Source organism: Lepidochelys kempii, chromosome 3, assembly GCF_965140285.1.
Source record: "Lepidochelys kempii isolate rLepKem1 chromosome 3, rLepKem1.hap1, whole genome shotgun sequence".
Classification (NCBI taxonomy): Eukaryota; Metazoa; Chordata; order Testudines; family Cheloniidae; genus Lepidochelys; species Lepidochelys kempii.
The window spans coordinates 99,966,144-99,987,532 of NC_136382.1; the positions used below are offsets into that span (position 1 = coordinate 99,966,144).

General features: G+C 41.7%; 1 protein-coding gene across 3 annotated transcripts in view; it reads right to left on the minus strand.

Moving 5' to 3' along the window:
• Positions 1-21,389, minus strand: part of ARHGAP18 (Rho GTPase activating protein 18) — a 121,521-nt gene that overhangs the window by 49,076 nt on the left and 51,056 nt on the right. For all 3 annotated transcript variants that reach the window (XM_073337273.2, XM_073337272.2, XM_073337275.2), the window contains exon 2: positions 60-259. In XM_073337273.2, coding sequence (XP_073193374.2) covers positions 60-259 — 200 coding nt within the window. The remainder of the gene's footprint in view (positions 1-59; positions 260-21,389) is intronic.

Consider the following 21,389-nt stretch of genomic DNA (forward strand, 5'->3'; position numbering starts at 1 on the left):
CTCAAAACTGGGTACTCAAAATCAGTGGTCACTAAAATAATCGTTCATCAAAATGTTACCATCAGGCTCTTTCACCACAACCACTTCTTGCTCTTTATGATTATTTTCGCTGGTTTCATGGATGTTTTCAAGTTCTTTCCAATAGTCATCCATAGACAACTCATCCACGGAATCCTGGGAACTTGAGCGGTCAAATTGTGGCCTCTCTGTGGACTTCTTAGAGTTCTCATGGTTCATTGTATACTGGCCAGATCTGCGGCTATAAGAATACACAAACAAATTAATCTTCAGTAAATAATTCAGAGTGCAAGATATAGTGATATCAATACAGATAGTCAGTATTAACTGACAAAGATATAAAACCAAACTTGAACATTGAAATGCACTACAAGTCACTAATTACACTTTGTCTGGTATGTTTTAAATTAACATCTCCACTATGCACATCTCTAAATCTGGAAGCCCACCAGAGCATTTTCATGGAGTCCAAGTATTGGGGGTGGGGGAGAGAATGGATTCCATGTTCTCTGAAATTAATCTGAGTTTTATTAAAAGTTTCACTGGTTTTAACAATATCCCAAATTTAGCTCCACTGATGTTCAATAACAGGAGATATTTTTCCAGTAACTAGCCATCATTTCTTCTCCAGCTCCATTATGAATTGCATCTCTGTCCATGAGTGTCTGCATTTAAAGATAAACTTCTAAAATATGAACAAATTCCCAAGGGTGATTTATGCTGAAAAAGAAGCTGCTTGATAATTAAATGAGGAAGTGCTTGGTATTCAAATTGTGCATAAGGTATTACCTATACAGCTCCTACTGATGAAGATATTGACTACTTGTCCTCAATAACATTCAGAAGAGGCAAGGTTCATGGCCTAATACAACTGTTCTGGCCGAAAGGGAGGGGAGTTTTCACATTAATACATGTTGAAATTTGTGAATAATCTAAAATATAAATTTTGCTACTGACAATGTACACTAAGCCAGGTTTTCCCATGCAAGTAACATGCTAATCTGCTGTCCTGAACAGTTATTTCCGTAAACATAGTACTTCCTTTGAACTGGACCCTGAGCAACTTTATTGAAGGATCTGCAATCACAGAGGAAAGATGGACTGGTAGGTAGTTAGTTAGTTCGTGTGCTAGTCTGGAACTTTGGAGATCTGGGCTCAAGCCTCTGCTCTGCCACAGACTTAGCGTGACCTTGCAGTGTTAGCTTGTGGCATAACTCGAATGTTGCCCCTAACCTGACTCCCCTCTGCACACACAAATCACTAGCTTAAGTTAGGTGGCTTTGTAAACTGTGAGCGAGCTGGCCCATCCGTGGATGTGGGTTAAAGTGCGAGTGCTGCTGATGCTGGAGCTAGTAATGAAGTTGGGACTTCGCTACTCTATGCCACTGTTCCAATCATTGTGGGCAGCCCAAGTGGCGTTTTGCAGCGTGGTTACTCACACTCGAACTAGCCTAACTCAAGAGGAGTTAACCAGCGTAGATAATTCAAGCGAATGCTGCAGTGAGGATGAGTCCACTGTCTCTCTGTGCCCCAGTTATCTGCCTGTAAAATGGGGATAACAGTACTTTCCTACCTCAGTGTTGAGGATAAACACATTAAAGATTATGAGGTGGTTAGAAACTATGGGCTTGCCAAGCACCAGCTTGCCATGCAGTAACGTCCTATGTGGACATTTTCAAGTAGTGCTAAGCCACACTCTGGGACTTCCTGTGAGCAGTAACAGAGTCCACATGGACGTTGCCACACAGCAACCTGGTGCGCTGCAGATTCACACCCTGGCTTGCCGCACAGTAACCTGCAGTTTTGACAAACCCTAAAATGGACAGAATCAAGTTATTATATAAATATATCCCATTCTGACAAAGCTGCAGTGTGTTGGGGGGGGAAGGGTTATACAAGACACGCTGCTCATTTTGCAGACTGGGTTTCTCTGTCACAAAGCAACATCTGTTTCTCCATAAAAATGTTCAAGTAGTAAAATTTCTGCTATTATATAAAACTAAATTTTTGGCTTAAGGCCTGGCTGAAAATAACACTGCTACAAAGAACTAAATTTCTGTTGTTTATCTCCTCAAAACATGAAGTTTGCTTTGTGAATTATAGGAGTAACGTGTTCATTCTGAATGGCTGCAGCTGAGTTCAGTGGGAAGTATTGTTTGCCTCTAATGAGCCAGCTAGATAGCATCCGGATATGTAAATCTCTGCTTTTTGATTGCATTAAGAGAGCAGCATGAACTTTATCTCCCATATGTAAATTTAAATTTTAAAAAAGAAGTTTCAAAAGCATAACTGCTTTTTTTTCCCCCATTGCCTTATTGGGAGAAATATCCAAATATTTCCAATTAACACATTCAGAATGAATGTAACAGCCAAATCACTTTATGCTGTAATGAAGCCAGATCTTCAAAGATAAAATAGGAACAGGCTGGGTCAGTACTTGAATGGGATATCTCCAAGGGTTTGTAGAAAGTTGAGGACTTGATGCAGTAGATAGAAATTTCCCCCTGATTCTGTTCTGGACTGTCCATATTGAATTTCATCTGCCATCATAATGTTCTCTCAGCTAGCTTAGTGAGGGCCCTCTGAAGGGGGAGTGATAGCTCAGTGGTTTCAGCATTAGCCTGCTAAACCCAAGGTTGTGAGTTCAATCCTTGAGGGGGCCCCATTTAGGGATCTGGGGCAAAAATTAGGGATTGGTCCTGCTTTGAAAAGTAGGGGGTTGAACTAGATGACCTCCTGAGGTCCCTTCCAGCCCTGATATTCTAAGTTCCTTGCAGGCTTCTCTCTGGGTGACCTAAATAATGGTCATTTGCAAATTTTACCACTTCTGTTGTCCTCCTGATCCTCATTTTTCAGATAAGTAATACATATTAAATAATACAGTCTTAGTACGATTCCGTGGGATACCTTACCATTAACCTCCTTCCCTGTTGAAAATTGACAATATATTCCTACCCTGTTTTCCATCTATTCACAAGTTTCTAATCAAGACAAAAGTTTGCTTCTCACTGGATGACTGCTTTCTTAATAGGTTCTGATGAGCTTTGTCATATCTTCTATAAAAGTCCACATCAATTATAGCTTAGAAAGGCATGATTTTCCTTTACGGTAGCTGTGCTGTTTGTAAATATCCTATCATGCTCTTCTGTCTATTGTATAACCGTCTTTAATTATGGTTTCCACTAATGTACCTGGTATTGAACTAAAGTTCACAAAATATGTGATTTCCAAGATCAACCAAGCATCTTTTTCAAAATATCTATCAGTACAATAGAGACTACCCTCATTAAAATTAATTACTGTAGTGGAGAGTACATTTCTTTTCTTTTTTTAACAGCTCAACCACTCTCTTTAATTCTTTCAGTATTCCTTGATTGATACCACCTGGCTCCACTGAGATTGGATTTTAAGGGTTTGATCTTGCTCCCCCACTGAATTATCAGTTTGTTCTTGGGAAGTATGTCTCCTTTAACTCCTCAATCCCTGACAGTGCCTCTTCTTTATTACCTTCAATGACAAGCTTTGGGATAGCTATCTTCCTCAGGATCACTATCTGTGGTGAAAAATTTTTGAAGGGTGCATTTTTTGCTTGAATAAACTCTTTTGCCTTGCCATTCATCCACATGCTTTTCCTTTGCCTTCCTGCTTCCTTTATTGTTTAAAGCTATGAACAATTTCTATGATCTTAATGATAGTGTGTGTGGTTTTCGTGGGGTCAGGGGGAGTTAACACCACTATAGTTAAGGTTGTTACAGTTTGCAAAAGTAGCCCTCATGATGAGTCTAAGAAACATATTTAGCTTTTGTTTCTTGTCTCTTTCTAGTTTGTTTCTTCACTACTTTTAAACGCACCCTTCCTATATAGTTTGCTAGTACAGTCCTAGATTTTGGTACAGTCCAGTAAACAATTGTTCAGAACTATAATTAACAATTTTTGGAAAGTGCAGAAATCGTTTACATTTTAAGTGGTAGCAAAGGAGAAAGGGAAAACAGCTGACTAAAATGTTACACTTAGTGAGCTGCTACCTCTATATTTGCTTAATAGTAAGAGTGAAATCCTGGCCCCATAAAGCCAATGGCAAAACTCCTATTGACTTCAGCAAAGATTTCATCCTACACGTGCAAAGTTCATTACTATGTCATTCAAGTTACAGGTAATCCTTCCTGCCAGTTGAATACACTAATCAGCCAACAAACTGATACACAATTTCAGGAAGGAAATACAGATGAATTGGGTTATACAAGGGTTTCAGAACAACTTTAGAAGTCCTACAAGTATGTGTGTCCAATTCATGATTTCTTTTATACCATATGTGCCTTTGCAAATTATGCTTTTGAAAGTGCTTGAGTGTCTGATAAGAAATGCAGGCTATTTGTGGACTTTGCCTCCGTAGCCTTAGTACTTTTGAGGATGAAAAGCACTCACTATAGAAGTGTTATCCTCCCCTTCCCATGCTCAAGGTATAAACTAATTAATGACAATTAATCCCCACCCAATATACCCACCACTACCCTTCTGTTCCCCTCTTTGGACTGAATGCTCAGGAACTAGAGGTAAGAAATGTGATTTGACTGGCCTGCCTGTAAAGATGAATACTTTTGGCTGGAGCAAGAAATTGCATGACGAGGAGCTTAAGGGTTTGCAAGTTGCTACCTGTCCACACAAGGTACAGGACATTAGTGTCCCGAGGTTGACTTCTGCAAGGCAAAAAAAAGAGCGGTATTAAACTTGAGGCTGTTGCAATGCATTGTTAGTTTATGATCAGTTACATGTACCTCCAGGATCACAGATGTCTCATAGCTATAATGAGTAGATTCAGTAGCAGGTAGTTGGAGGATTTTGGGGAAAGGATATCCCTATAAATGCACCTTTCATGTGTCTGGTTAGACATCTGTGACCTTTGTCATGGGTCTGGATCTTGCCATTGTGATCCATCCTCTTGTGACTTCTTGATCTATTGCTATAATGAGATGTTCACGGGGCTACACTTGAAAAGCACTCAGAAGCTAAAGCTGATGCAGCTGTGCACCTGCCTAGCAGGGTCAGCATCGGGAAGATACTGGGCTCATAAGCAACTGCACTGGCTTCCTGTTTCCTTCCTGGTATAGCTCAAGGTGCTAGCTTTGATCTCTAAAGCCCTTAGTGGTTTGAATCCATCTTAAACACAGTTTCTGTCCTCAAACTGCAGCAGCAGGTGAGGGTAATATTTGAGCTAAGAGTCCCTTAGTTTTAACCATCTGTGGCTGCTAACTAAGCATTCAGTGGCGGCCCTTCTCTTTCGGAACTCACTCCTCCTACTGGGCCAACAGAGCCCAGGTAACCTTCAGGGGGCACTGTGAGCAGAAGAAATAGATAAAAGGAATCAGACCTGAAAGCTTATTGGGGGTCTAAGGTGACTCTGGCCCTACTGAACATTTTGTAGCAGTCTGCAATCCTCTGCTACATTTTCAAGTGTTCACCGTACTGTTAAAACAAATAAAGTCCCCTGTATAGGAACTTCACACTGCCAATGACAATCCTGCATCTGATATTTATTGAGGTTTATACAAAACGCTAAAGCCTCTCTGTCCACGGCTCCAGGAACTTTTGCCATGTATTAAAAATACAGTCAACACCCTGTAATTCTTGGGGTCAGTTACATTCATCACATGAGCAATAGGCAGAAACATCAGTCAAACTGTGCCAGAAACTATGAGAAACAGAACTATGGAAAACACGCTATGCTGCAGGCTCCAGAGAAGGATGGCTGATAGAGCTGCCTAGACACAGATCATCTGGTCTTGTCCTGCCGTCTCCCTCATCATACCTCCAAAATTCCCCTCTACCTGCATCGCTTCAGAAGAATCCCCTTTGGAGCTGGGTTCTTTTGTGCACGGGGTACAAATTTCTGTACCAGTTCCAGGCATCCTGGTCTCTGCGTGTCCAGTGTGAAGACGCACAAATAAGAAAAGTATTTTTAATGTAAAAGAAAAAAATCAGTGGCAGAAATCCAATCTCATCTGCAAGTATACAAGGGTGGAGTCAGAGACGTGTTTAGAATATTTCATTCGATACTCACAGCAAAGCTTTTTTCTGGCAAAAAATGATGATGGAAAAAAATTGTCAAAATGTAGCAAATGCCCAAGGTCAGGAAGCTGCCCAAAGCATTCTGGAGGACTGCTTTCTTAAAATCAATCAGACTACAACACACCTGGATAAGCACTAAGCTCATTCCACTATGAGTAGGGCCCTACCAAATTCACGGCCATGAAAAACATGTCACGGACCATGAAATCTGGTCTCTCCCTGTGAAATCGGGTCTTCTGTGTGCTTTTACCCTATACTATGCAAATTTCACAGGGAAGACCAGCATTTCTCAAATTGGGAGTCCTGACCCAAAAGGGAGCTGCAGGGAGGGGGTCACAAGGTTATTTTAAGGAGGTTGCGGTATTGCCACCCTTACTTCTGTGCTGCCTTCAGAGCTGGGTGGCCAGAGAGCGGCAGCTGTTGGCCAGATGCCCAGCTCTGAAGGCAGCACCCTGCCAACAGTAGCACAGTAAGTAAGGGTGGCAATACCATCCCACACCATCCTTATTTCCCCAGCTGCCCAGCTCTGAAGGCAGCGGCACCGCCAGTAGCAGCACAGAAGGAAGGGCAGCAGTCTCGTAATCCCCCCTACAATAACCTTGCGAACCCCTCACAATTCCTTTTTGAGTCAGGATCCCTACAATTAAAACACCATGAAGTTTCAGATTTAAATAGCTGAAATCATGAAATTTATGATTTTAAAAATCCTATGACAGTGAAGTTGACCAAAATGGACCATGAATTTGGTAGGGCCCTGACTATGAGAACAGTAGAGCTAGTTGGAAAATGGAGGTTTCTTCATCAGAAAATTTCTATGAAAACAACAATAATTCTGTTTGTAAGTAAGTAAGTAAATATAAAATAAAATCCAGAAAATGTCTAAAAATTTACCAAAACATCAAAAATATCTGGGTGTTCAGTTTTCCATCAAAAGAAATTTGAGGAAAGCAGCCACTTTTCATGAAAACTTTCATTTAGTTGAAAATCCTATTTTCCATCAGAAAAAAATTCAGTCAGTCCTAGAAAATATCATCACTTCCAAGTAATCTTAAAACAAGGGATCTATTTAGAGTACCACTTCACTTAGAGGAAAGAATATAGACAGTTTTAACCGTCATCTCCATTCAAACCCTAGCAACATCTACTTTCAGTCACAATAAATATTTTGCTCTTCAAAGAACTTGATTGGGAACAGTGTGATAATCATATCTAAAATTATACAATCTGTGGGCTCAGTTCTGCCCTCTGATAAATGGGCACAGTGCCCACTGTAGTCCGTGAGACTTTCGCCTGCTTATCTGAGGACAAAATTTGACACCAGCTATAAAATAATTGTTCTATATGCTTACGCACATTTGCATTGCAATCTATTAACAGAGCTAATCTTCTTTCCCCACCAACTGGAGAAGTATTCATTTATTTGAACTATCAAGGATATGGGGACAAGCACTGCCAAGCTCTTTGGGGGAACACAGGGGAAAAAAACCACTTCTTGTAATAATAATAATATTCACCATGCCCTCTATACAATTAGGAGGCCACAATTTACACGAAAAGAAAACTGATTCAGATGATTCAGACTGGCATTGTTAAACATTAACTATGCTAAACGCTAAAGTGAGAAGAAATGGGTGTAAATATTATCTCAGGCTTTTCCTTTGGCATTTGGCTGCTTGCCTTTCTCAGCCTGTAAGATAAATATGACCCTTAACATTAGTCAGTGTCTTATACACTCATAACAGCTGCTTTTTTTCCTTCAAATTCTTGAGGCCTTTATTTTGACCTCACAGCTGTTCTGAACTGATTGAGCTCCATTGACTTCAGTGAAATTACTCCTGAATTACACTGGTCTGAAATCAAACTCTTCCTGAGTGTTTCTTAATCATCTCCTTCTCCGTAGTTCATATCTAGCATCAACAGAATTCAAAGCACAAACACTGAGTGTTAGCTAGGTAATTGAGAATTACCAGTTAATAAAAAAGGTGTCATATTACTGGATTTCTATGTTTCATTCAGCTCACTGAAGGATTTGGTTTTTATTTTTTCTTGGGTTTTATTTTTTCCGCTTTATAAAACAGGGCATTGTGGGTTTTTTAGGAGAAAGTTGTTGGAGGAAATAGTTTTTTTCCTAGTTTCCTAGTACTAGCTACCAAATGAGGATCTTGAGGATGTTTTTTAATGGTATTTACATATAAATGCAAGTACTTTTAATGTTTGAAGTGTTGGGCCAATAGAAGATATTACCTCACCTACTTCATCTCTCTCAGCACCTTTAATGGTCATAAAAGCAACAGACTAATAGCATATGTCTGAACCAGGAAATGTAGACTGGCGTCATCGTAGTAGTATAGTATATTACTGGTAATACTGCAGTTAAGCCTAGGGACTCCAGGCAAGAATGCTGTAGTAAACAGAAGATTGCTAGAAACAGCAAAAAGAAGACAGTCCCTGAGCCTGTAATCAAGGTTTATGAATAGGGTGACCATATTTCCCTATGCTGAATACGGGACACCTGGTAAAATTACTCATATTCAAGCGAGTTCAACAGCAATCAATCAGAACTATGCAGTACAAATGTTCAAATTAACATCAAGATGACTGAACCCCTGTTAAAAAGAAATACTGCAGATTCTTTTTATTTACTTTCCTATCTTTAAGGCTTTAGGGTTCACACACATCCCTACCCCCCCCCCACACACACACGGGGAGATGTCACACACACGCACATTCCCATACACCTCTCTCACATGGGGGTGGGGGTGAGGGGTGGGGAATGACTGACCGACCCTCCCTGCCTGGCGCTCTCCGCCCTCCATGCCTGGCTGGGTCCCTGGGATAGACCCACCCCACCTGGTACCTGGTGCCGCATCTTCTTGAGGCAACACGAGGCGGGGCACGCAGGGTCACGTATCTCCCTCTCCAGATTTCAGCCAGGGTTCACACCAGAATGTGGCCAGCAGCAGCCTTTCGGCACTGTGCAGGAGGGCAGGGACAGGAGCTGCTTCCAGCTGAAGGGCAGGAGGAGTGGAGAAAGGGATGACCTGGCCTGTGTCTTTGCAGAGCTCATCTCTTCAGAGCTCACAGTGTGCAGCCAGTGCCGTCCAGACCGGGATGCGGGGAGGGGGCTGTGCTGACAGACCGTCATGGGGAGTGGTTCAGCCCCATGCGCTGCAGCTCTGCCCTGCCACCAACCTTGCACATCCACCCCCATCATCGGCCACTGGACCCCCACACACACACCCCTGCTGGCCAGGTGGCTAGCAAGCTGGGATCTGGCCAGCAGCAGGACCCGCCAGTAATGATGAGGGAGAGACAGAAAATACAGGACAATTTGCTCATTTTTAAGAAAAAGTCGGGACACCTGCAGGAGGGCTTAATTATGGGACTGTCCCTTTAAAAACAGGACAAGATGAATGAAACACAAATGGGGACAGAGAAGGCAGGAGGATGAGGTAACAGTAAAGCAGGCATGTTCCGCATAATAATCAGTAGTCTCTTCAAGTTTTTCCGACACAGGGAATCTGTCAATGCTGTACCCTCCGGCTTTAAACATCTGTTATTCCAGTCCTGCACCTCTCCTGAACAGAGAATTAAATGATGTGATGGTTTTGTGATGTACAGAAATGGAGGCTATCTAATTAATTTCTGAATTTGACCTGAGTTCAGTGGACAAATTGGTTTAAACCCGTTAATCTGGCTCAGTAAGAGCTGGAACCATTGAAGTCAATGACTCTTCCACTGACTTCCACTGGGCTTTGGATCAGGCTCTAATTATTGCTCATACCAGACTGAATGTTTCATGGAACACTTATTTACTTTAGTAATTGTTTATCAGTGAGATAAAGATGAAGCAAAAATTCACCAATCATGTTTGTTTTCTATGACAGCATTTAGTCAGTTTTACAATCCTGTATCTGGCCCTTTAAATTCCACTGAATCTTTTATAACCAGAAAGTATGAGCTATCAGCATTTAAACACAATTTATAGTGTTAAAATATATAAAGAGAGACATAGATATATATAGATATCAATAATGCAATCTATAAAACTAGGTGAATTTTATGTAAATAAACAGGATAAGTGTCAAATATGATTAACTATGATTTTGATTGTAATAATTAGCAACTTTCCTGATGCAAGAATTTCACAGAAACATAATTGACATGATTCAAAGTCTCTGGATATGATCCCGGCCTTTACAAAATGGTGCCTGAGTGGTATTGACATAGATGTAGAAAACAAATGATTTTGAGATTTGTGTATATGCATCATCTTCCCGTCCTCTTGAGCAGTGCTAGCCTTTCAGATAAACTAAACAGCACACCAGTATCTGTCTAAGAGTCTCACAAGACCCTTATTACTGTAGTATCTGAACATCTCACAATCTTTAATGTAATTATCCTTTCAACACCCCTGCGAGGAAGGGCTGTGCAATTATCCCCATTTTACAGATGGGGAACTGAGGCACAGAGAAGGCTAAGTGATTTGCCCGTCACCCAAAAATGTCTCTGGAAGAGCAGGTTATTGAACTCAGGTCTACTCAAGTACTAAATTAGTGCCCAAACCACTGGTCCATCCTTCTATCCGCCAGTCTGCTAACTTGTACAACATGACAGAAAAATTAAATGTGACTAAATCCATCTACAGCATGTAAGTAATAAAATGCCTGTACTGGACATCTAAATTCTGGCGTCCTTGAAATCAATAGGAATTTTGCAACTGACTTCAATGCTGTTTTTTGTTTATATTATGGGAGCAGCCCCATCAAGACAGGGGTCCCATTTCATTAGGCACTGTGCACGCACATGGAGAGAGATAATCACTGGCCCAAAGATTTCATTGACTAGTAGCTGAAAGCCTGTGCTGTTACATATGTGTAATTCATAAAGTTATGTATGTAAAAAAGCCAAAAATGTCTGAGAGATTAAAAATTGGATGGTAAGACTGCAAATCCCAGGGAAGACTGATTCTGGTGATATTATGAACAAAAAGAGCCCTCACCATGCTTGTAGCTGTTTCCATCACTTCACTCAAGACATTCTAGGCTTCAGAGGGAAGTTTGGGGTTAGTGTGTGTGCTGGTTGTGTTCTTTTGTGTAGGTGTAGGTTGATTTTTGTGGGGGGATGGGATGTGTGCTGGGAGAGTTGAGTTGTGTGGGCACACAGGTGTGAGAATTAGGCCAAGTAATCTATGATTTATGCAGTCCCCCTCAAACAGCCAATGAAATTGCATGCAAATTAGCCATAGAATAAGGGCATGATTGGTTGAGTTACTTCTGATATCACAAGTCTAGGACTCTTCGCATGACATACAGGCTTATTGTAGCTACACACTGCACAGGTGTAATCTGTAATGTCAAAATGGCAGAGAACTTAAAAATTGGATGGTAACAGACCATGAAACCCTGTGATGATTCAACCTGGTGATATTCTGAACAAAGAGAGCTCTCAGCTATGCTTGTAGCTGCTTCCATCATGTCACACTGACTCTACAGACATTCTAGGCTTCAGAGTGACACAGGGTGACAATCCTGGAATCTTTTTATATAGACAGATGGGTGTGGGGGGAGAGTGGGAGTGGAAACAGAGGCACAGAGATGTGAAGTGTTTTGCCAAAGTTCATACACCAGTAGAGTGGCAGAGCCAGGAATACATCCCAGGTCTCTGCAGTCCCAGTCCACTGGACCATGCTGCTCTAGGGGATCAGGATTTGACCTATAGTAAACTCATAGTTAAGAGTAAGAACTGTAGCATGTTTATGACAGATTTCAGTTCTGGGTTTATAAATAGACTGAGTGACACTCTTTTAAGAGTGCTATTCTGTTGATACAGAAATTACGACATACAGCAAGTGACTCACGGAAGTGATTTAAATTTACCTACAGGTCAAGCTGTAATTGCCTTAACTAGATTTATATAAACATAAAAATGTTTGGAAATACATTGTTCCATTCTGAAGTTATTCTTTTTACTGAGCAATCAAATCAGCAGTCAGGATGAGGTATTGTCTATATATAACAATAAACCAGTACTTTCCAACTCTAAATAAAACCAGGAATGATGAAGATTTGGGGAGGGAGGCAGTGTGGTCTAGGATAGCACACTGGATGGGGAGTCAGAAAATGTAGGTTCTATTCCATGCTAGCTGCTGTGTGCCCTTGCGCAGGTCACTTTGCTTTGTGCCTTCCCCACTTTGCCTTGTCTATTTAGACCGTAAGCTGTTTAGGGAGTAGCATCTAGAAGGCCCAGCTGAAACCAGGGCACCATTTGTGCTAGGTGCTGTACAAACACACAAAGGTTCTTCTTGTGTGTTTGCACAGAGGCTACCACAATGGTGCCCTGATCTCAGCTGGGACGTCTAGATACAACTTTAATCCATGTGATCAGTAATAAAGATAACATATGACCTTGAGTCTGAGGAAGAGTTAATTGAAGAAATCCTCAGTGCTCAAAAAAGGAAGAGAAGAGACACTGCTGTGGAAGGGAGAAGATTCATGCACTGAACCACTTTTTCTAACTGGGTGAAGTTTAGAAATTAAGGAATTTTTTTCTGGTACTTATACACAGTGTTGAAGATTATGCAGTCATCACTTTAATTGTCTTTTCAAGTCTCTTACTAGAGTTATCAAGCATGCAGCTGTCTGAGCTGGCTGTTCTGATGCTATTGTTCATAAGACAATGGAGCAGTAAGACTTCCACATTGAAGTTTATGAAGAAGTTGTGGAATGTCTTGGTTTTTTATATAAATGGCTCAACATATTAAAGATTCTGGTATGGTATTTGGAATCTCAATCTCCTGGCAAACAAAAGCTGATATCATCAGTGTTTGTGAGCAGCAGGCATGCCCTGGGTAATTGCTAGTTTAAGAATCAGGTTGTGGGCATTTGGGATCCAGCATAATGCTATGCTATGCTATTTCTTGCCCCACTTAAAATGCTTTATGACCTCTGGAAAGCATTAGAGAGATCTTATACCAAAACTGTGTTTACATTTTGTTGTTAACCCTAGTCATTCGTTACAGTGATTGTAACCTTTCCTTGCATTCCTTTCCATTATTTACCTTATTCTTTCCATTACTGATTGCAACTTCCCTGTTCTTCTTCCCAGTCCTTTCTAACAGACATACTTGAACATACCAGGTAACAATTAGTTGATCAAAACCAACAAAAATTAGCAGTTTCAGGATAACTGCACTGTATCCCCCTCTCTGTGGTCCATTCCAGGAGCTCCCAGATCTCCAGCCATTACCTGTGTCTCTGGGTAGGGTATCCCATTCCCTTCTGACCTGGGAAGTTTTAAGGCTGCACAGCAACCTGCCTTTCACTTGCATCCGATGAAGTGAGCTGTAGCTCACGAAAGCTTATGCTCAAATAAATTGGTTAGTCTCTAAGGTGCCACAAGTACTCCCTTTCTTTCTGCCTTCCACTGTGATATCCCAGCAAATTAGTCTACCTAGAGGCCAGCACCTGTGCGCTGCTTTCTTTCTCCAAGGGCTATGAACAGTGTACTGCCAGCAGTTACAAGCAGGCAGGCCATTCACCTGGTTCTTCACCAGACAGTCCTGTTTTGGTAACCTTTGTCCCTATCCGGTACTGGATATGGTTTTGTCTGGTATCAGAGCACGCTGCTCCTCCCTAGCTGGTGTGAACTTGCATGCACCATAGCTCACACCTCATGGAGGGTACCATTATGCAGAGAGTGCCACCCTGCTGGAAGTATCTGGATCTCTGGTGTTCTGGCCACCCTAGTTACAAGTTACCACACAGCTCTTTCTAAGCAAGCACCTTGATTCTTAACGCAAAAAGCTTGACAGAGACAACATATAAAGACAACAGAAGTTCCTATATTCGTGCTAAAAGCTTACTGGAGATCACCCAACAGTCTGGTAGGCCAAAGTTTTTCCAACCCTTCCACAAGGGTAGGGACCCTTGCACAGAAGGTCCTGTCCATTTGCTGGATCAGAAAGAAGGCCCTGAGTCAGTTTAAATGTAGCCTTTTTATGCCAAAAGCCCTTTGTCTTCCTAGTCTCTGGAAACCCAGTCTGAACCAGAATATGCAAACCTTTCCAGGGGTGGTCCTTCTCTGGAGGTATTTATAATGTGAGTGATTCAATGTAATCACTTCCCACTATTTTAGTTCCTGATGGAGCTGTAGTAACCATTGATCGTTTTCTATTCCATAGACATTCATACAATCACTGGCCCACCGTGACACATAAACTTCGTGGGTTGCCCCAAAGATACTACATGCGGTTGCAATATCTGTCACAAAGAGATTTCTGGTTAACTTACCCCTAGGCTCCTTCTCCCACAACTTTACAGCTGTTGTAAAGGTATTTTGTGACCTTTTGGGAGCTGGCATTGTGAAAGTCACTTGCAAGTTCAGGCTTGCCCAAGTCCACCTTCAGCTTAAAAGTAACAAGGCGGGGGGGGGGGGGGGGGGTGGGACAACATAGATCAGAAGCAGAGTAATGTTCACTTCTCAAATCTTTGGAAACAGTGTAGTAGTTTTACACTCACTTTGCACTTGCTTTGTAAATGACTACACAAGGTGCAAGGCAATGGAGGACCAGACCCTTGGGTTTTCTAAATGCCATCAGTAGTTGTCAATGCTGGTTCAAAAATACTTTGGAGATTAAAAGAACAATATAAATTCCTATTATTCATTTACAATTTTCAAACACTAAACTAGAAATGTGCCAAACTGGGATCTTGGGGTTTTTTAGAAGCTTAGAGTTAGTGTGTCTGTTAGTATAATTACACTGTGCCAGTAGATGCCTCATTAGTGCTCTGCAAGACTTGAATGCTGCTTCTCTCCCCCTCCATTTTCCAGGGAATCTACAGAGCATTTGTGGCAATGATACAGGAGAAGATATTTAGCTAATTCTCTAATGGATAGTGCTAGAAAGTTGGTTTCTAGATATGAAGCCATAATCAAGCAGCCCAGATTGTATGTATAGTATAATATTACCAAGGGCATAACTGTTGTGAAACAATTTAACCTTAAGCTATAAAGGACCTGCCGTTCACGCACCACCATCTAAACTAATCTTATCACAAAATGGAAAATAGATGTCAGCCATCACTACGATACGTTGCTAGTCTACCAGGGTGACACTTTTTCCAGTCTCCAAAAATTAGAGGCAAGTCTACATGAAAGCATACTGCTCAGTAGACTGTGGTGTAAATCTACAATGCTCCAGCATGCCATGTACTGTCTGTGGCACTAAGGACTTATACTCCAGCTTGCCGAACAGTGACTGTTCATGTAGACCTGCGTAATGTTTTCTATTGAAAGCTGCAAATTTGGAGAGGTCAAGAGAGTTCTACTCAGTGAGTTGGCTGATACAAAACACATAGTATCCAAAATAGCACGTTAGTAGCACATAAGTGGACAATAGGCCTTCTGTGGAGCCCTAAGCATGTACAGGGTGAATCTCAACCATAGAGCTTTCAGTGTTGCCAGTTCCAAACATTCAAGAACCATAAACCAGCCCCTACCCCCAAAAAATCCTGAGATTGGATTAAGCTATAAGGTTTAAAAATATATGGATATATATTATTTGCCTTCTGGTTCCTGTTGCTTTAGAGTGATCTTGGTTCATGTTTTTAAGTTTAATTCTGCAACCAGGAGGGCTAGAAACTTGATTTCTTTTTTCAAATGCAAGATGAAATTCTCATGACTCCAGGAGCTGGGCCTTGAAGTAAAACACCAAATATCACAAGACTTGCAGTAAAATTACAACAGTTGGCAACATTCAGAATTGTTTTTAGAAATCAATTCTCTTTTTACCTTCAATTTGATAACAGCGACCAGGATTTCATGCTAAATGTCATTCTAATCTCCCTTCATTCTTGAAATATTTGAACAGAAAAATTCATGGGCTTTGGAAATATTTTCCTGTTGGATGCAAATGTACAGAAACTCCCTGCTCACAAAGGGTTTCTGTTCTTAAAATGTGAATTCATGTAGAGTCACAGACGTCTCTAGATATGCCCAGGAACATTTCAGCAACCTGCCAGGAGAACAAGGAGATAGATGGAAACCATGGCTGACCCTAATAAATGACCTTTGTGAATTGGAGGTCATGTAATTGGTAAAAAATTGACTTAGGCTCCTAACTCATTTAGATGCTTTTGCACACTGTTAGGAAAACAAGAAAAATAATGTAACCAGCTGACCCTGTTCCACTCTCCTTCTTTCAACTTTTTGCTCTTATTTTGGCATCCATTTACCAAATTGCCAGCTATTGTATCTATTAACCCCATCCTTTGATTGCACACTCCACAGCATCTCTCGCTCCTCCTCAATGTTTCTCTAATCCTTTGTCCTAATACTGATAGAATTACGATCCCATTCGAGATTACTATATTTTCTCTCTTCCATTAAAGTCCTTCTAAAAACCATTCAATCTATATCTTTAATATTCATAACTTTTATTCCACTTTTTGAGAAAATGAGCCTGGAGTGCTCACACATAACATGTTATTTTCTGTTTTGAAAAATTCTGCCATCTTCTGAGATCTAACCCCTGGATCTGATAATATGTCTAAGAATAGAATGAAACCTAAGGGTGACCACTGTACTGTGCAAACTCTGCACATGTCGTGCAGCTTGGCTCTGCAAATATAAAAGAATAAGTTTAGAGGTGATAATGGAATTACAAATACTGTCCCTTTCTTGAGAGAAAGGGCTAAATGCTCAAAATAATTATTGGCAGTGTTGTTGTACCTGTGTTGGTCCCGGGATATTAGAAAGACACGGTAGGTGAGGTAATATCTTTTGTTGGACCAACTGGAGTAAGGGTCCTAAATTCTATATAGACTACTAACCTGCATTGATTTTAATGGAGGTTAAGTCCCTAACTCCTTTTGAGCAGTCAAAGAGCCTAAGAGCTCCTCAAAATATGAGTCTTCTACTCACAGTCAAAAAGTCATGTGAATAATGTTCAGTTAATTTAAGATATATTTTAAAAATCCCTGGCCATCTAGCCAAGCATGGTAACATCCATGAAGCTACACTAGGGTCCCTCATAACTTCAGAGCAATAGTGGTATAAAATTGGTGCACTAACAGCACCGGCCCTACTGCTTTTAGTTAAAGGAGACTCTCCATTAGCTATTCTAAGTAGAGGGCTTACAGCACAGACTATTAGCTCCAGTTCCGGCTGAAAGTTACTGGTGCACATACGCAGCCAGGTTGTTACAGTATAATTGCAATAGTCAGATTAAGTTGTAAATGAACTTTTGTGAGCCTTCCCAAACAGTGTTCAAGGAGACCCAGCTACGGAAGGTGTTTTTATTGTTCAAAGGAGAGCCACAAGGACAAACATGCTGTCACAGGAGCTGGAGAGCTGCCTGCAGAGCAGGAAGCTGTGCAGGCTGCAGCTGGATGGAGAGGCCCATGCAGAGCAGGCTGTGACTGCCCAATGCTGTACCGGAATACAGGTCTGTGCAGAATTTGTAGGAAGCAGCCGAGACTTTCAAGGACTTTGAAGCAAGAGATCTTGTAAAGAGAAACTGACTGAGCCTGTCAGCGACACGAAGCCAGAAGCCAACCCAGGCTCTTAAAGGGCAGCAACTTGAAGAAGGTTTTTTCAAAGAAAGTGCCAAAGATCACTATGCTCTGATTACATGTTTGGCCCAAAGAGATTATGCTGCTGTAACAGGCAACTACATACAGCCAGGGACTGGGGGCCTTGTGGTCCAATTGCTGCCCACAGTTTGCTAGCAGGATCTGAGCAGAAAGCACTTCAGCAATAGCAGGATGACAGTGCAAAGCCCCCAAAGAGAGACATCACAGAGTGATCCAGACTAGGAAAACCTCTGGGTTGCTTAATTACTTCTAACACAGGAGTGGACTGGAAAAGGCCCTCTGCCCCCAAGGACCAACCTAGGAATAGCTATGTTTCATTCTGAAGAGTCTTAAGGGAGGTAATCCCCAGTCACTCCCTGGGAAGAGGGAGTTGTGTTTGGGGGCTATAGAGACAGACAAGTAGCCTATGTTACTCCCTGGGAGCAGGGTGCTGAGAGGCTGGCAAACCCAGAGGAGTGGGGAGGGCCAGGAGGTAAGGAAGAAGCTCAGGGAAAGGCAGCAAGGTGAAGGAGGGAACCACACCTCAGCTGCTGTTTAGAGTGTCTTTGAGCCAGAACCCAGAGTAAGGCGTGGGCCTGGGTTCCCCTGCCAGCCACTGAGGGAGTGGCACCTGGGACAGTAAATGGGTGAACTGCCTGAGACTGCCATTGAGCAGTCTTTACAATGTTATATTTCATATGAAGGTTTTGTTGTAAGGTATCTGGGAAAAGCTCATAATTAAGGTTGTAAATGGAACCTGTAGATTGGGGTAAAGGGGATAGATTCTGACTGGCCCACTGTTTGGGTGTGAAGGGTGGGTAAGGATTCTACAAGGAGAGTATCCCAAAGGAAGAAGGGAATTGGGGGTAAAGGGGAGGCACCTAAAGGATGGAGGACATGCACAGGCACACAATGCGGGGCAGGTGAAGAAGGGAAAGTCTCTCCCTTCACCCTGTCTGGGCAAGATGGCACTGCACTGCCTGTATTCAGAACCTACCTAGCACAATTTAGCCCTTTCTGTATTCATTGGAAGATACACTCCATTCTCAGTTCATCCCTCGCAGTATCACAGAAATGTAGGGCTGGAAGGGATCTTGAAGTCATCAAGTCCAGCCCCTTGCACTCTGGCAAAACTGAGTAAACCCAGACAATCCTTAATTATTTGTCCAACTTATTTTTAAAAGCTTCCAATGACAGTGACTCCACACCCCTCTCTGAAAACCTATTCCAGAGCTTAACTTCGCTTACAGTTAGAAAGTTTTTCCTAATATCTAACCTACATCTCCCTTGCTTCAGATTAAGACCATTACTATTTGCCCTACCTTCAGTGGACATGGAGAACAATTGATCATCATCCTCTTTATAACAGCCCTTAACATATTGGAAGACTTATCAGGTTGCCATGTAGACCTCTTTCTCAAGACTGAATATGCCCAGTTTTTTTTAACCTTTCCTCAAAGGTCAGGTTTTCTAAACCTTTTCTCATTTGTGTTGCTTCCCTCTGGAGTCTTCCCCATTTGTCCACATCCTTCCTAAATTGTGGTGCCCAGAATTGGACACCCTACTCCAGTAGGATCTCACCAGTGCCGAACACAGCAGGACAGTTACCTCCTGTATCTAACATATAACATTCCTGTTGTTAACCCCAGAATCACATTGGCCTTTTTTGCAGCTGCATCACATTGACAACTCCATTCAGTGTGTGGTCCACCATAACCTCCAGATCCTTTTCAGCAGTCAGACAGTTATTCCCCCATTTTGTAGTTGTGCATTTGATTTTTTTCCTTCCCAAGTGAAGTACTTTGCACTTGTCATTGTTGAATTTCATCTTGCTGAATTCAGACCAATTCTCGAAGGTCATTTTGAGTTTTAAACCCATCCTCCAAAGTTCTTGCAACCCCTCCCAGCTTGGTGTCATCTGCAAATTTTATAAGCATACTCTCTACTCCATTATCCAATATATTAATGAAAATATTGAATAGTACCAGACCCAGGACTGAGCCCTATGGGACCCCACTAGATGTGTCCTCCCAGTGTGACAGCAAACCATTGATACCTACTCTTTGAGTACAGTCTCCCAACCTGTAATGCACCCACTTTATAGTAATTTCATCTAGACCGCATTTCCCTAGTTATTTTATGAGAACATCATTCGGGACTGTGTCAAAAGCCTTACTAAAATCAAGATACTGTATATCATGTCTACCGCTTCCCGTCAATCCAGTAGGTCAGTCACCCCATCAAAGAAGGAAACTAAGTTGGTTTGGCATGATTTGTTCTTGACAAATCCATACTGATTATTCCTTATAACCCTATGATCCTCCAAGTGCTTACAAATTGATGGTTTAATAATTTGCTCCAGTATCTTTCCAGGTACTGATGTTAGGTATGATCTAGGTGTAGGATACAGGTGAATCATCTTCCCTCTAATTTCCTTTCTTCTTGTTTGCACTGAGTGAAAATGCACTTCTGCAACCTTAACTGTAATTTAGCAGAGTTTCTTTGTATACAGGGAATATTTAATTGCCACAATAACTATTCTACCCCAAAGAATAAAGAATAACTCAGTCTCCAAAATAAGGAACCTGGACAAACACTGGTGAAGTCCAGCCATTTTGGGTAGGGAGCTGAGAACTGGTGTACTTCATGTATATCCCAGGCTGTAAAGCACTGGGGGGGGGGGACCCACTGAGATAAATGGACACAGCTCAGAGCTATTGTTTCAGGCTGTATTCATCTCCATGGGGAGTTTTCCTTCAGCTGAGAACATCACATTGAGATAAATGGGCCATTTCACACCTTTCAGAACTCCTGTGCTGCAGATGGATGTGTAGAGGAGCCCTTTCCCTTCACTGTCATTCTATACTTCCTGTTTAAAGGACCATGCTTCCAAGTGCTCTAAAATGGCATGCTAACACACATTTTCTTGAAATTTGCTTGGGTCTTTTAATAGTGTTAGATGGAATGCTGTGGGTGAGTGAATGGGTGGTAAAAAGAGGCGAGGAGCTTGTACATTTCAGCAGCTGTGGGGCTGGAACAATAGAGGTATGTGTTAATGGGCATATTGGGGCATTGCTGGAAGACGGCAGAGTCAAGGTTGAATGGGCAACCTTACGTGTGCATATCCTGGTTTTCAGAAGGTTGAGTTTTGCTTAACACATTCTTCTGCAAGGGGAAGACATACCACCAGGCAATTTCAACTCTGTGTTAATGTAGAGGTTTTTGCCATTTGCCCTGCTGACCCTTACTGAAATGGGCCCTCCGAATCACTAGAATTTCTTTCCTGCTTGTTCATGTTTTTGGAGCCCACTTCTTTAAAGTCTTACACTGGAACTGTTCCCAGCACATGACCTCCCATGGAATTCAATGGGAGCTATGTGAAAATCTTTAGCACAAATGTTTATAACAAAGTTTGCATATCCCAGAGGATGAGGAAGTCATCATTTTATGGGGGATGTTTGCCTGTGTTCTTAATTATTTTAAAGGTGTTGGCTGAAGCAAGAGTGCAGGTAACCTTTGTATTGAATGGGAAGTTTGGAAACGATCAGCTCCAATTTGAACAGAGCATGTAATCACTAGAACACATATAAATACTACTGTATATGGAGCAAAACTACCTTATACAGTACATTAGATGCATTACTGCAAGGCATTGCCTGATAAAAGTAACAACAATGGCTATGGGTGAAGCAGCTTGGGATGGCGATGAAGTATCATGTCAGGCTCTTTCAT